This window comes from Triplophysa rosa, linkage group LG5 (assembly GCF_024868665.1).
Source record: "Triplophysa rosa linkage group LG5, Trosa_1v2, whole genome shotgun sequence".
Lineage (NCBI taxonomy): Eukaryota > Metazoa > Chordata > Actinopteri > Cypriniformes > Nemacheilidae > Triplophysa > Triplophysa rosa.
Genome location: NC_079894.1, coordinates 7037667 through 7052897, shown reverse-complemented (window position 1 = coordinate 7052897; position 15231 = coordinate 7037667). Strand labels below are relative to the sequence as shown.

Here is a 15231-nt window from a genome sequence, read left to right as displayed (position 1 = left end):
CTCCCGTGCTCCGCCCACTTCCTAACCCTTCTTCTAACTGTGACCATGCCCATTTAAATCTGCAGATCTGAAAGTTATCCATTGAGCATAACCGGCATTTACAGGCATTTTGTCCATGGTGGCGAGTGCGGCCACACTATAGCTCTGCATCTGAGCTCTCGCCTCCCATCGCTGTGTCAAGGGTTGCCAGATTTGCGTAACAAGAATGAAAGCCGGAACACTGCAGCACTGCATACATGGCAACACTGCCTATGTCTGACTAGCGACTGTTTCTGCGCAAGCATGAGCGCTACTTTTAATTCAGAATTTCACTTCTGCAGTTTAAAAAAATGTTCATATAAATCAATGATTAGACTGAAAAGTAACTCGAGTTACTTGAAAAACAAAGTAACTCAAGTATTAATATGTAAATTTATAAAGTAACTGCGTTACATTACTCGTTACTTAAAAAGTACTCTGATTACGTAACGCGTTACCCCAAACACTGTTTATACGTAATGTTACACTTCAACTAAGTTGAATGGTGCAACTGAAAAATATTTAGTGGTGCGTAAATTGTAACTTAGTGCCCATTTAAGTCAAAACTAGGCTAAACTGTAACGTACGCACAGCTGGTGCAACTGGCCCCTGCTGGACTATAGCTGGACTAGCTATCTGTCTTTGAGCCTTGTAGAAAAAAATCAATAACCCATAAGCAGCTCTGCTGAGGCCATAGTCACTTACTTCCGTACAACATCAATGTGCCTCATCCCCTACACACACATAATTTGAGTACAAAGATCAGTTAGGTGTATGTGAGTGTGTGTATTCCATCAAAGGCAAAGTAAATTAAGAGGAGGAAAACTCATTTCCTGATAACTTAGACAATCAGAGATAGAGTATTACCTGAGCTTTAAAGAAGAAATCTCATAGTAAAAAAAGCTTAGTCATCATGGAAGTAGTTCTAGATAGTGGCAGAAAATAAGCGGTTGTGTAATTATGCATGTTGGTTTTGGAATTGTAATAGTTTATGATTTAATATCTTATGCATTGGTATGTTAAAATAATCTACACTGTTAAAAAATGAAATAAAAAAGTGAAATTGTACTGGTAAGTTTCTGCCAGGACGTTATCCATTAATGTTACGGACCATTCTGTTAACCCTAAAACATAATCCAATGCAATATTCAAAATACACGTGAAACTAAAAAAAACTAAAAAATATGTAAAATCCCTTCATGTTAATATAGTTAATTGTGCCCTATACTGTATTTATGGATTTTTACAGTGTGTCATACATGTAACCCCCAGTTAACCCCTAAATGATCAAATAAATTTGTTGTGTCTCATTAAACTTCAAAAGCCAACTTGGTTTTTTAAAAAGGTTTTCTGAACATTTCCTACATGTACCATGAGTAGACAGCCTCAAATTGGTGCGATTGGTGCATATCAAGCTAGAATATTAAAACATATTTTACATAAAATAAAATTGTAGTTAATCTTTAGTTAATCTCATAGGGGTGGTTTCCCATACAGGGCTTAAAACTAGTCCAAGACTAAAATAAATGTTAGAGCAGTCTAAACTGAAAACTGCTTGCACTGACACAACTTAAAGGGGTCATATGGCGCGAATACATGTTTTTCTGTGTCTTTGGTGTGTTATAAATTGCCCATGCATGTATTAGACACGTAAAATTGCAAAAATTAAAGTGTCGGAACAAAAGATGCATTCTATCTAAAAGCGAATGCTCACCCAGACCTGCCTGAAATGCCTCGTGTAACCACACCCCCACGAATGTACGTCATTTCGTGGTATGACTTGACTAAGACCACCCAAATCTATACGCAAGTAAGGTGGACGTACTTGTAAATCTCCTCTCAAGTTTAAAACCTTACCAATAAACAGAATTCGCTTTTCAAGGACTAAAGAGAACCCCTGGAATCGGACTACAGCCCTTTACTTCCCGGGTAAATGATGTCACTATTCCGAGTTTTTGAAAACCTCCGCCCAAAGGAATACGCCAAAAAAGGGGCGAGGCCTTCCTTAGAGAAGAGGAAGAGCCGCTGGATTAGTGTTTGGCTATCAGAGATTTGACTGAGCTGCGCGCTTAATTACTTTCACTTTCATCACAGTCCTACAGCTGGTAATAAGAATTCAGCTACACACATTCTAAGATAACCAACGGTCAAATAACAGCTTCCATGACTTTAACATCAGATGTGAAAGCTGTTCTGTGTAATACACTGATATTGTGTGTGTGTGCGCATACCTCTAAAACACTTCTATGAAACGTCCTTTGAAGTCCTGCTTGCAAATTTCTCCTGGTCAATCTGCTTGTTTTATTATCCAATTTAGGTCCAATATAAAAAGGCAAAACTAACGCTTCTGTTATTAGTGTTTGCATATGCACTAGCAGACCTCCATTACACTTCGATCGATCCGCGTGTTTTTAACTGATGAAGTGAAGTTGACGCCATTGTTACTGTTTATTGCTAAAAGCCAAAGCTTATGAATACACGTGCACTGAGAGGGGGACCGGCCAATCACAACAGCCTGAGAAGCTCGCTGATATGGTGTGGGTGGGACATCTTCAGACACACGCTCTAAGCGGGGAAACCAATCACGACAGACTTGGTCAGCTTTACCAATCAGAGTGTTTCGGAAGGAGGGACTTTATATAAACCGGAAAAAATCCAGTCGTTTTGTGAGAAGAGGGACAGCGGTGAACAATAGACTTGAAATATAAAGCGTTTTTTGAAACTAGAAACTTGAACATCCACTGTTAAACACCCAAAAAACATAATCAAAGCTTCAAAAACAGCAAAAGAATGGCTCCATTAAGGAGAAAAATACGGTGTAGTCACTAGTCAGTGTCTCTGTGCCCTTTATACAACCTCATAGTAAGTAAAAAAATCTGACAGCAATTCTTGTTCTCATGCGACACCGCTGACAACATTGACGGGTAGTCTGATCTGACAGGATTGCTGAATGTGTACTTTTGAATAAAATAATCTTCACATCATGGCAGGCTCTGTCGACAGCCTGACAAATCATGTCACGAGATGAGATACCTCAAATCCCGGATCCTGCGTTTCCACAAGCTTTCATTCTCAGACCTCGGGCCTGCAGACCAAGGGCTGACTGAAAATAAACACCTATTAAAGCCATTTTATTCTTGTTCTTCAGAGAACCATGACAGCATAAACTGCCTGGAACATGTGCTGGTGAGATATTTTTGGAACAGATTAGAGCACACTAACCTATGACACAACAATTTGCTGGAGGGGGTAGGGAGACATGGGCATCACCCAATTGTTGTGACGATAAGATACACTGCATGTGCTTTTTTCTGAGGATGAGGATGTGGATTGTTTTTTCTTTAATCTGTGAAACAAGTATCACTGGTAGACTCCTGTGTAATGCAAATAATGTCATTTATGAGCTGAGAAAATGGACAAAGGCAGTGTAACAATGTTCGTATAAAAGGAGGAAGGAGGCGGGAACCGGCGAACATTAAATATACTTTTTAATACAATAAACAAACAACCAAACCAAAGTAAAAGGCCGGCAGCCACTTCACGGTCGACTGCCGGCTACACAAACATAACTAAAACACATAATGTCCAGGCCTGGTCCTCTCTCCTCGTGCCTTCCTGTCGCTCCTCCTCTTATGCTTCCGGAACTCCTCCGTGAGAGATGCGAGACCGGTGTAACGTACAGCTGACACTCATTATCACTCGCGCCACCGGCCTCGCTTCGTTCACTCATGGCTCTCATCCCGCCTCCCTCGTCACAGGCAGTTAAAATTACATTTATTATTTAGTAGGGCTGTAACAATATCAAAATCTCACTGTACAATAATACTTCGGTATAAAGTCCACTGTACGATATTTATTGCAATATTTAAAATGAAAAATGATGACTTGGAAACGTGCCATGAGCATCCTCTGTTATATCCTCTAATCATAACTGTTACTTAGAGCTATAGTTATAGTATGGGATCAAATGACCTAAAAGTCCCTTTTATAAAATAAAATAATTGCACCAGATGGACCTTGCCAAAGGTTACATCTATTCATTTTTCTACCATTCTCTATGTTAGGTCCGGAAGACCTATCGTTTCATACAGTCATGTGACCCCGATAATATTGAGACAATTTTGCTATTGCGATAACACGATATCGACAATATTGTTACAATTTTTTTATAGATTCTATAAATCTAATACCATGCAACAGATGTTGATTTACTGATTTATGGAAACTCGGCTCGGTTCAGTCCTGTTTTAATGTTATTCAATATTATCTTGCCTGTCAACTAACCAACAGTATATGTTTATTCAATATAACCCAGAGTTCAAACCCACAGAATGTTAATGATTATGTGAGCAGACCTCAGTCTATAACCCATTCCAATTAAAAACATTGTCTCAAGTCTCCCAAAATATTCTTCTAAACAGTTTTCTCTAACTGTACACATTCTCCTCATGATTATAAATTGACGGACTTCTGCGCAGTGTTATTAAACTCCCTTAAGAGCAGATAGTGCTTGTTAAATACAATCCTCTCCCTCCGCAGAGGATTTGTGGCATGACCAATAATCTCATCCCTCTTCCCATCATTTCTTCTGGTTTGCGTTGGAGTGATTCTGGAGGGAAAAGACTAATGGCTCAAATCAGCTGTTGAGGGTGGAACGCTTTGCTCCAACATTTAATGCATGAGTGATATGTTTTTGCTCTGAGAAGTTTCTCTTTGTTGCTTATTTGTTGATGCAAGAAGTCTTAATAACAATCCAACGCAATTGTCAACGAAGAAAGTGGACATCCATTCAATTGGATTTTAAAATTGTCATAGTTATTGTTTATACAGGTTTTTTTTTACATTTTAAACATAATAATTTTATAAATCTAAATTGTTTTTCAAATTTATAGTAACTTGGTCAAGATAATCAGTCCCCATTGTGATCAACTTCATAGTATTGTGGCATATTTCAGAAAGAAACTGAATATTAAATGAGAAAAATAAAGGGTGCGGCTTGTTTTCTCCACTGCAAATTGATTAAATTTATGAAAATAGGCGTTTCATTCAGAAACTACCGCTGACTGTTGTTCTGCCCAAGCCGTAATGATGTCATCAGCGAAAGATATCCTCAGAGGAGGAGGTACATTTTCAGATTTTAATTTAAGGGTTTTTTTGTGGATTGACTTTGTAAATAAACGGTTTACCACATAACTAGGGTAAAATTTTATTTTACTGGGACATTAAAGATAGAGAAAACCAAAATGGAGCTTTAACATGAGCTTAAATTAAGACAGCAGAGTGTCACATAAGCTTCTATTATAAATGACTAAATTAAACATCATACAATTATATGATAATATGGGTCCTCTACGGGGATTTGGGAAGATTTGCACATTGCTGGTTTTGTTGTTAGGTTATAACAAATAGTCCATTTTAAATCAATAGTGTAATGAATTGAATTAGCTTGGTACATCTGGCTGCTGTTAATTATTCTAAACAGTTAATGTTATTACTAATACTCATGTACTAACCTTAAACTAGTTGTACATAGTATGCAGTGATCTCATTTATGAATCTATTTAAGACAGACAGATTTCAGTAATATAAATGTTATCAATCATACAAACTGGTGTTCACCTTTGAGCTCATCATCTCTTAGCTGAACCACAAGGAAGGTGCTACAGGCAGCCTATTACATGTGAGTAAATCTCTCTCCTCTCTATTCCTTCTATCTCTCTTTCTCTCTGCTCGAGTGTGTGGCTTAGCTGTGACTCTGCATACACAGCAGTAGCAGGGAAACTGTCAAACAGCGATCATCTCTGCTGCTTCGCCGCTTAAATCTGCATGCGGAGGTTACTCCTCCATTATGAGTACTGTTTTACGAGCAACTGCACAAGTAGATTAAAGCCTGATGCTTGCCTGCCACTGGATTATTAGAAGGATCATTTCTGCGAAGCGCGAGAAGTGATTAAAGAGGCAGAGGACCAGACAGTTCATTGGTGTGCGTCCAACAGAACTTTCCTTTCTGCAGTGTTGTCTCACAGCAACAGCGTGTGTTTTGGAGGCGTGATCTTTCTTCATCTTTGGTCTCATTATTGTGTCTCAAGCTGTGCATATGCTTCTATCCAAGAAATCCTGAACTGCTTTAATGGTGACAACTAACTTCAAACGCCAGCATTCTTCAGGACAAGAAAACAATGAACTTCATTAGAGAAAAACAGTAAGTGTGAAATTTGCACAGGTGTGCGCTGGAGTGTGAGCTTTGGGAAAAAGCTTAAGGAGAACTTGGAGAGATGTCCAAACCTTCACGTCTGGTCAAACCTTCCAAGCAGTCCCGAAAGGAACCTGCAGGGAATCGCTCTCACATGCTGGTAGTTGGAGAGAGATTGATGAGGGCTGGCAGTGAGGGCAACCTGGTGAGATCCAAACCACCTCAGCACCAACAGACGTCACCTAAACTGGGTTCCAATCCAGGTACAGGTATGAATAACCATCACCATTTGACCTATTGAGTGTTTCACAAAAGAGAGGTGTCCGCATGCTTTCTTTTCTGTGAGTTGTCTTCGATGTCTCTAAAATCTAATACGTGATTCACAAATATTTTGTCTTAATTGGTTTAGTTTATCTTTACTATGACATGTCACACCGTCTTATTCATTTTTGGCATCAATATTTTGCATATAATTTTTCTGTAATTGACAGACCATTATCTAATACAGTAGATACAATAACACAAATAAGATGTATATAAGACCAGTTTCACAGACAAGGTTTAGCTTAAGCCAGGACTATGTTTTAGTGGAATTAGGATATTTAAGTCGCTTTTATAAAAATGCCTCAGTAAAAAACATTACTGGTGTGCATCTTGAGACAAAGCAGTGGCAATGGTATATTTTAAGGTATGTCAGTGCACGGTAATTTTAGTTAAGACAACTCAAACTTTCATTTTAGTCTGGGACTAGTCTTAAGCCTTGTCTGTGGAACCGGGCAATAATGTTTTATTGTTTTAACTGTCAGCTATACAGTACATGCTTGCAGACACACATACAGAATGCTTACAGTTCTGTCATGAGTTTAGATTCGCCCATCTGAGAAGAGTGGTGGGCTACTGAATGGTATTCCTGACTACAGCACATGACTTGTATGGTTTGGCTGATACCTTCTCAATATGGGGGGATTAAGACAGCCCAGTCTGCATTGTTGCATTGCGCTCATCATCACATTCTCTCACATCACTTGATCTTATCTGTGCTAATAAAACAAGCAACTCTCAGCCAGATTGACATACTGTAGAGCTGGCATATTCAACTGGTGGCCCAATTGGAAATTTCACTGGCACCATTAATATAAAAAATAATGCAACCTAAAAATATTGATGTTAAATTGGAAATTGACCTTCAGTTTTTGGGCATTACCCAGTATAATAATTTATTTTTGAATGCTGTTCTTAAGGTTAAATATTAATTTTATATTCATTTGTATTTTTTATTCGAATTTTATTAGCAACTTCTATATCGTCGCTGTCGGGCGGAATCCTCGCACTCCAAAACCATTATTTTTCAGGAAATTAAAAAAACTGCATATTTTTTGAGTTATTAAACATTGCATCGTTAAAGTTGGTATTATACCTTATATTGCTATCTACTCTTGTGTACCAACATTAACACAACATTTCCCCAAAACCATGTTTAATCGGAGATACAAGGTTTATGACTTGGGAGCAGGGAGATACGAGATTACGCTGTCATTGATAAGAATGGTACGGACACAGACGTCGCTGCTGCCAGCAGTGTTCATCAAAGTCTGCGGTCGCATTGAGTCTTTTGACAAGAGACGAGGCTTTAAGAGCTAATGAAAGCTAATGATTGTGGTTACATACATCTTCCTAAACTGTATTTTAAACGTTAGAGCTATGAGTGATGCAATACCAAAATAAAACGTTAAACAGGCTGTCTAATATAGGCGGAAATTAATCTGCACGCAAATAAAGTCGGCGGTCGCATTGAGCCTCTTGACAAGAGAAAAGGCTTCAATAGTTAACCAAAGCTAACGACTGTGGTTACATACATCTTCCTAAACTCTATTTTAAAGGTTTAAGAACTATAAGTGATGTAATACAAAAACGATGAGCTGACTAAGCTGTCTAATAGGCGGAAATTAGCCGAATCTGCTGGCAAATTTACCTTCGTGGCTCACGGGCTTCCTTCTGCACCGAAGCATTACAGCTATCGATTTTTAACAAAACAGGCCTACTCAAATGTATCTAACCTAACTATTTTCACTCGTTATTGTCTAAAAACTTTCAATCAGGAGACGTAATGCTGAGAGGCTCCAGCGGAGTGAAGAAGAGGTGGAGTTACGAGACTTCTCAGACAGTTGAAGTGTCCAATGGAGTTAAGAGATTTGCTCTCAAGATTGGTTAATAATTTGTAAAAATAACAGACCCACATGGGGACTGACCAATAGCATCGATTTGTGAAAAAATATGAAATTGACCAAATTTGGACATAGGAGGTTTCCGCCCGACAGCGACGATATATGGATTATAAACTTCCCACCCATTGCTGTTTCATCTGGTGCTTTTGCATCACCTTCACAATTAATTTGAATATAAACATCCCATCAAAGAGGGACGAACCCAACCGTTGGATTAAATTAACCCAGAAATAGTTTATATTTGACCCAACACTGGGTTAAAACAACCCAACAACCCAACTTTTGGGATGAAAACAACTCGATGGCTGGTTGGGTCCCTTTTGATCCAATGCTGGGTTGAAAATCCAACATTTTTAGTGTGTAGTTTAATAAATTAGCATGTCCACACGGTAGTATTAATGTACTTCTGTGCATTTTATGTTAGCTAAATGAACATGTCTCAAGACGGCTTCAAAAAGTTTGCAAGTGTGTGATGCCAGAGAGACGTGGCATTGTTACAGCAGTTGACTTACAAGTTTTGACAGTGCGTTTGGGTAAAAGTTTACAGGAACTGTCACCGATCTAATTGGGTCACTTTAGAAACCACATGGTTGCTAATGGGTACAAGGAGCTCTAGTTCAGACTTCACAAGTCAATTCACATCAAATCTGAGAACGACTTTGTCTTGTGCTGCGGGTCACTGCATGCAGAACATCATGTCGTATAGAATCTATTTAAAGTAAAAATAAGCAAATATGACCAGTTTGACCTTAAAGGTCCAGTGTACGAAATATAGCGCCATCATCTAGCGATAAGGTTCTGAATTGCAACCAACAACTTACTCCACCCCTCCCTTTCGAAGCACCATGGTGGCTGACACAGAAGATGTTGTCACGTTTTTGCTTCTTTGCTGAAGGAGATGAAGTATTTACGAAACATGCTCTGTAGAGCAGTTTGTCCGATTAGGGCTAGAAACAACATCCATGCAAGGGGACTCGCAGTGTATGTAGATAGAAATAACTCATTCTAAGGTAATAAAAACATAAAACTTCATTATGTTATTCTTTATACACCTCTGAAGGCATAGTTATGTATATTATAGTGCATTTCTGTCAGTAGATCCTCCAAAAAATTACACACAGCACTTTTAACCCATGTAAAGATAAATAATGTAGCCTGCAATTTGAGGTTTTACAAATAGATGGCGATGGAGAGGCAGATTACACCACAAAAAGGATTATAATATTTTGCTTTCTAGATATAAAAAAAATATGTATCCTTTCAATAATATATTCATTTTTGGTTAAAGAAATTGCCTAATAATTGTATTCACCTGTGCATTGATATTATATGAGTGTTTAATTTGCACACATTTTTATTTTGTACATGGCTTATTCATATTATCAATCTCCAGTGACTTTCAAACATTGAACTGAATTTCTTTTGCTTGAATGATTTTCTCTCACACTGCTCCGAGACGTATGAGAAACAGATTTAGTGTCTCAGATTGAAGGAACATAACATTTCCACAAACAAAGAACACAACACCGCGTGGACTCCTCTCTACCCTCAGAGGCTCCAACCGTGCTGAAAGAGATTTTTCTAAAAACCAGCAGCACCACAAGACTTGATGAGCTACCCCCAGTGTCATTTTAAAGCACCTTTTACTTTGGCTATCTACGCACTGAACCGCAGTTCATTATGCCTTGGACTTTAAATTTGCTCCAAATTGCATTTTTAGAGGTGGAGATTTTTGCGTGGAGCCATCACCCATGTCGTGTAAATGTATGCTTTTTTTAATCCCAAACACCACCATCTCTCTTCTATTATTGAAATAGGTGTCCTGACATCCCACCGACCCGTCAAGGGCAAGAAGAACACAAGAGTAAATGGTGTCCCTAAACTGCATCTTTATAGGTTAAACTGCTCTTTTGAAAATGAGTATTTGCTGCACATGTGTGCTATGCTGTTTTATTATCACAAAATATAGCCTATAAAATACTCTTTGATAGATTTCATGAAAGAAATGAGAAGTATGTTTAAAAGCGAGTGATATTAATCATAATTAGGCGGTGATGGAGAAGCCGGTGGAGAAATGGTCTGCTGCGTTAGAGATTATCTTTTAAACTGTGTTACACTGGCCTGCTCTGCGGCTGCACAGGAAAATGTCTTCCATTAAACTTTCTCAAAAAAATCTCACACTACAATGAATTCTTTCACTTTGTTCTTTTCTGCTGAGTTAACACCCATCAAAACCTGAGACAGAAACAGGCTGTTTGAGAGGTGATGCGTTCCTTTAAGAGATGCTTTAAATGTTTAAGAGGATGGCCTTAGTCTTAAAAAGCATTCCAAACGGTGTAGTTTAGGTTTTAATGTCAAAGCTTAAAATTGCTCACTGTCAGTCCTGAACTTACATGACTGCTTATTGAGTTTCAAGGCCTTTTCATCTTGCAAGTCTACTTTAGAGCTGTAATTCTCTGTAGTTATAACCCCTCGGAATCTGTCTCTACATCACTAATTTAATGCAGGAATTATCCAGATCTTCGTGTGCCATTACGTCAACGTAATGTGCAGGAAGCGATATGCTCTGACATCAGTGTGATCTCACGCAGGATGTTGTCTTGTCCCATTCCCTTCTACAGCCCTGTCCAACTTCATTTATGTCCCCTTCCTCAGCTCAGCAGTGTGGCAGTCTTAGTTTCTCCACATCTTTGAAGCAAAAATGTAGTTTTACAGAATTTTGCTGTTATTTTTTTACAGATCTTTCACGTATAATGTCCAAAAAACTGTACATTTACTGTTTTATTAACAGATTTGCATTTTTGAAACACGGTCAAAAACTCAAATTTATAAGAAAAACAGAGGAAGCCATGTCATTTTACAGAAAAACTGTTATTTTACAGAATATTTCTGGCACCCCATCTGCCAGAAAATTTCAGTTTTTTTACTGGATTGTGTCCACAGTCCAGAAAACACACAACCACCTTAACAAAAACCCAAATAGCTAGCTTGAACTGATAACACCTTTTAAGGTGGACCAGTATTTAACACTGTGTTCAGTGGCATGTTCTGCATGGAAGAACTTCAGTGGATTTGTTACAGGTTCTCTTCTGCTTGCAATTTTCCGATAGTGATTTGGAGTTTAAAGCAATTGCTGCTTTAGGGACGCATTCAGTCCAATCTTTAATCTCGTCAAGGTTTTCCAGTTACTGTGTGGTAGCTGAGCCCAGCAATGTTTATGCTTGCTGTTGTCAGAATCAAGATTGCTTAAAAATCTAGAAGGTCAAGATCCACACACACCCACAACAACAACAAAACTGGCTGTAATGAGACTAATGAGGACATCTGGCGAGAGCAGCTCCTTCTTACAGGACATTTATTTCCACCTCATTATAGTCGGGAAGGAATACAGACATGTTTGTATAGTAATACTGTTGAGAATTTAGTCCTACGTTGTTAGTATTTCTTTTCAGCATTTTATTTATTTGTTAGAGAGATACATTATAAATAATTTCTTAGATGTCATGCAGTATCAATTGAATATGAGTAGCCAAGAGTAAAATATTGCATAAGTGACATTTCTTCCTCATTCGCAGTAACAAGAATTAAAGCAGAGTTTTACTTTTTAAATGTCACGTACTTTAAATGATAATATTCATTATATTGTTATTATATGGTGGTCTGTTTTTCTAATATGCCTTCAACTAATAACCTAAACTAAAATAATTGTTTAAAGCGTGTGTTTGTGAGTGTGAATGAGTGTGCGCGTGTTTCATTTCACAGCAGTAAACAGAGGTGTAATGTGTAATTTTTATGTTTAACTGAATCTGTCCTTTGAGATTACTGTAACACAAAACTGTCAAATCACAGACGTCTTGTAGTTGTCCCAGAAGAGCATCACTAAATTGATTTAACTGTAGGCAAGCAAGCTTGATCTAAAGTTAGATCTGTCGCTGTTCTCTTTAGTAAGATGTTTGGTTTCTTAGTGTTTTAACCTGTGTCTTGGTTCCTTGTTTTGATAGCTTATTAATGTCTCCTAGCTCTGAATCATAAGGTTAAGTCTTTGTAAAGGTCATTTAATTGTGATGCTAAATGCATCCCTTGTAAAAGAATGTTTTCACTGTAGACACATGAGCCAAAGGCTATAATCATGAGAATTGTCCCTTGCTTAATAGACTGCCCAGAACGGCTGGTAATTTTACGGTGCCTTTAGTTTGGCAAGCTGGTGGGAATGATGTCACGTCTTGGCCAGGTTCCCTCCTGCCGCCTCTATTAACCATCACCTCATCTCACACAACCCCTTGCCGCATCTCTGTGCTTGTTTTATCCTGTCAGAGTCTGCGAACAGGGGTTTGGGCGAAGAGCAGAGGAGAGAACTTTCCCATGACCATAATGAATTTCGCCTGCTCTGTTCTGTGCTATTTGTGATGTGTGCTGTACGCGTTCACTGAGTGTGTAGTGAAGCATCGCAGCACAGCGGTCCAGCGGACCCTGCTCCGGGGCACAAGTGAACTAGATCAATCAGCTTGGTTTTGTCAACCCAGGAGAATCCTCCACCGCCCTCGATACATCTGTTTCCTTCTGTGCACAGTGCTGCTCTTCATAAAGTCCCGTTAGGTGCGTCGCATAATTTTGGCAGCCTTATCATTTTTAATCCCCAAAATGTCAGAGGGCAGTGTCCTTTAGGTCACCGGGTTTGACTTACTTGCATGTCTCGCATGTCTCATGGGATATCCCAGAGAAAACCTTCTTAATATCTTGAGAATAAATGAGATGAAATTAAACAATTGCAGACCTTTGCTGAAGTCTGCTGCTTCTCAGATGTTTTTCCTGCCCCTGGCATTCCCAAATGGGTTTCCTTTAAAGTTCCATTTTACAAGAAACAAATATACAGAGCCGAATGACACTGATTTGCAGTCAATTCACATGAAACCAAACCAAGTCTGAAAGAGTTTGCTGAGCATTTCTTTGTATCCTAGAAACCCTGATGTATTTAAACCTTCAGCAGTTACCTTGGAAAAAGAAAAGCACTAGTGATGAGCTCAGAGGTGTAAACTTGGCACTGGCTCTGCTCGTGTTCCTCATTGGTTGAATAAACCTGAACAGCTCAGAGATATTTATCTGTTACTGCTATCTAATGGTGCTGAAAGAGGAATAACTAAAAATATAATGTCCTCTGGGCAGCCCGTATAAATGTCAGTCTGGCTCATTGGGGTGTTCATTTGGACTTTTGTTATATCTTTTTCTTTTAAATGTTAAATGTGGTTGGCAAAATGTGAACCTGATTAAGAAGAGAACATAATTTGATGACAAAAGCGCTTGTGAACTTGTGAAAGAAGCTAAACCTTCTAAGGCTTGTATTAACACAGGTTATATGAAAAACACATATTGTCATGTATAAATAAAGTTGTTTAATTGCACCCTTTTGAATATTTTGATTTTGGGGGTGTTTGCCTATTGCAGACAGTTTATTTTGGGGTCTTTTGACAGCAGCACAAAGAAGCCATAAGATGTCATTAGAGGTTTTTGTAGCCAGTCTGTCTGCCTCTCTGGGTGCTGGGAAAATATTTGAGAAGATTCAAGCTCTTAGCCGTGTCTTTGAATAAACATTTATTCGTTTCAAAGTTTGTGTCAGAATAATACTCAGCTTTCTATGCTTCTGATGTTGTTTTTACAAGTAAAAATGAGAAAGTTTCATAGTATCAAATTAAACATTAAATCTCTCACATCAGTGTTTCCCCACTTTACACTGCTAAAAAAAGACTTCGCTAATTCTTAACTTCTTATAATTATATTTAAATTGTTAAACATTGCCATATCAATAAAATATATATGCAATGTAGAATTTATGAAAAAATCTGTCTGTTTACTGTATATATAAGAGGATACACACCACCAGTCACAAGTTCGGAAACACTTACTCACTTATTTAGCCTATATGTATTTTTTTCAGCTTTTAAAATACAAACTTACCAAAACTATTAACGTGAATTTACAGGAATGTGTAACTATTTTATTTTACGAGGTGGCTAGTTCGTATGAATTTGTACGTTGTGAATCATACAAAAATGTACGATTTCTTGAAAAAATAAAGTTTCACCCTTATGTCACTGGCACGAAAGCAAATTATACCAAAATGTACAAATGAGATCTTACGAATTCATATGATTTAGCCAAAATTAGCCACATCGTAAAATAGTAAGGTTTTTGCTGTGAGATTGTGTTGAAACTATAGCACAATTGGAACTAGGGCTGTCGCGATAAACCGACAATAAATATCACGTGATTTATGCACAGCTTTTGAGTGAAGTACGGGAAAATGCTGCTGCATCCGAAAGCCAGAGGGCGCTCTCGTGCAGAAACGCCAAATGCGCACTGCAGAAGAAGACCATAACATGTTCTAGAATCTAGGAAATGCCTATGGACATCTTTTATCACTGTTACTCAAGCGTCATCAGGTATTTTTATGGTAATAAAGTATATTTATAATGATCATGTTTGACGGGTGTTGCTTTTTCAAATGCACATTATAAGCGACTCAAACTCGCACTGCTTTTAGATCGAGCAGCATTTCCTACTGATCCCAGAGCCGTGCTTCACGGACAAGCTACGCATTAAAAATATCGACACATTGCATATGCCAGCTTGATTTCAATAGGATTTAGTGGTATCGCGATAAATTATCGTGCAGCCCTAATTGGAACTGTGGTTGCAAATAGAAGCAACTACAATAAATCAAAATTATGTTATACATATTTTAGCATCTCCAAAGTTTCCACCCTTTGACTTGTGTTTGCAGTCAAATTTGCAGTTGAC

The 15231-nt window shown here is 38.2% G+C and overlaps 1 protein-coding gene across 1 annotated transcript in view; it reads left to right on the top strand.

Moving 5' to 3' along the window:
• Positions 1 to 6278: 6278 nt before the first annotated feature.
• The window catches only part of si:ch211-207d6.2 (sickle tail protein homolog), a 61846-nt gene continuing 52893 nt past the window's right edge, over positions 6279 to 15231 (top strand). Inside the window, exon 1 of the mRNA XM_057333384.1 lies at positions 6279 to 6480. Within this exon, the coding sequence (XP_057189367.1) occupies positions 6294 to 6480 (187 nt within the window). The 5' untranslated portion in view covers positions 6279 to 6293. The remainder of the gene's footprint in view (positions 6481 to 15231) is intronic.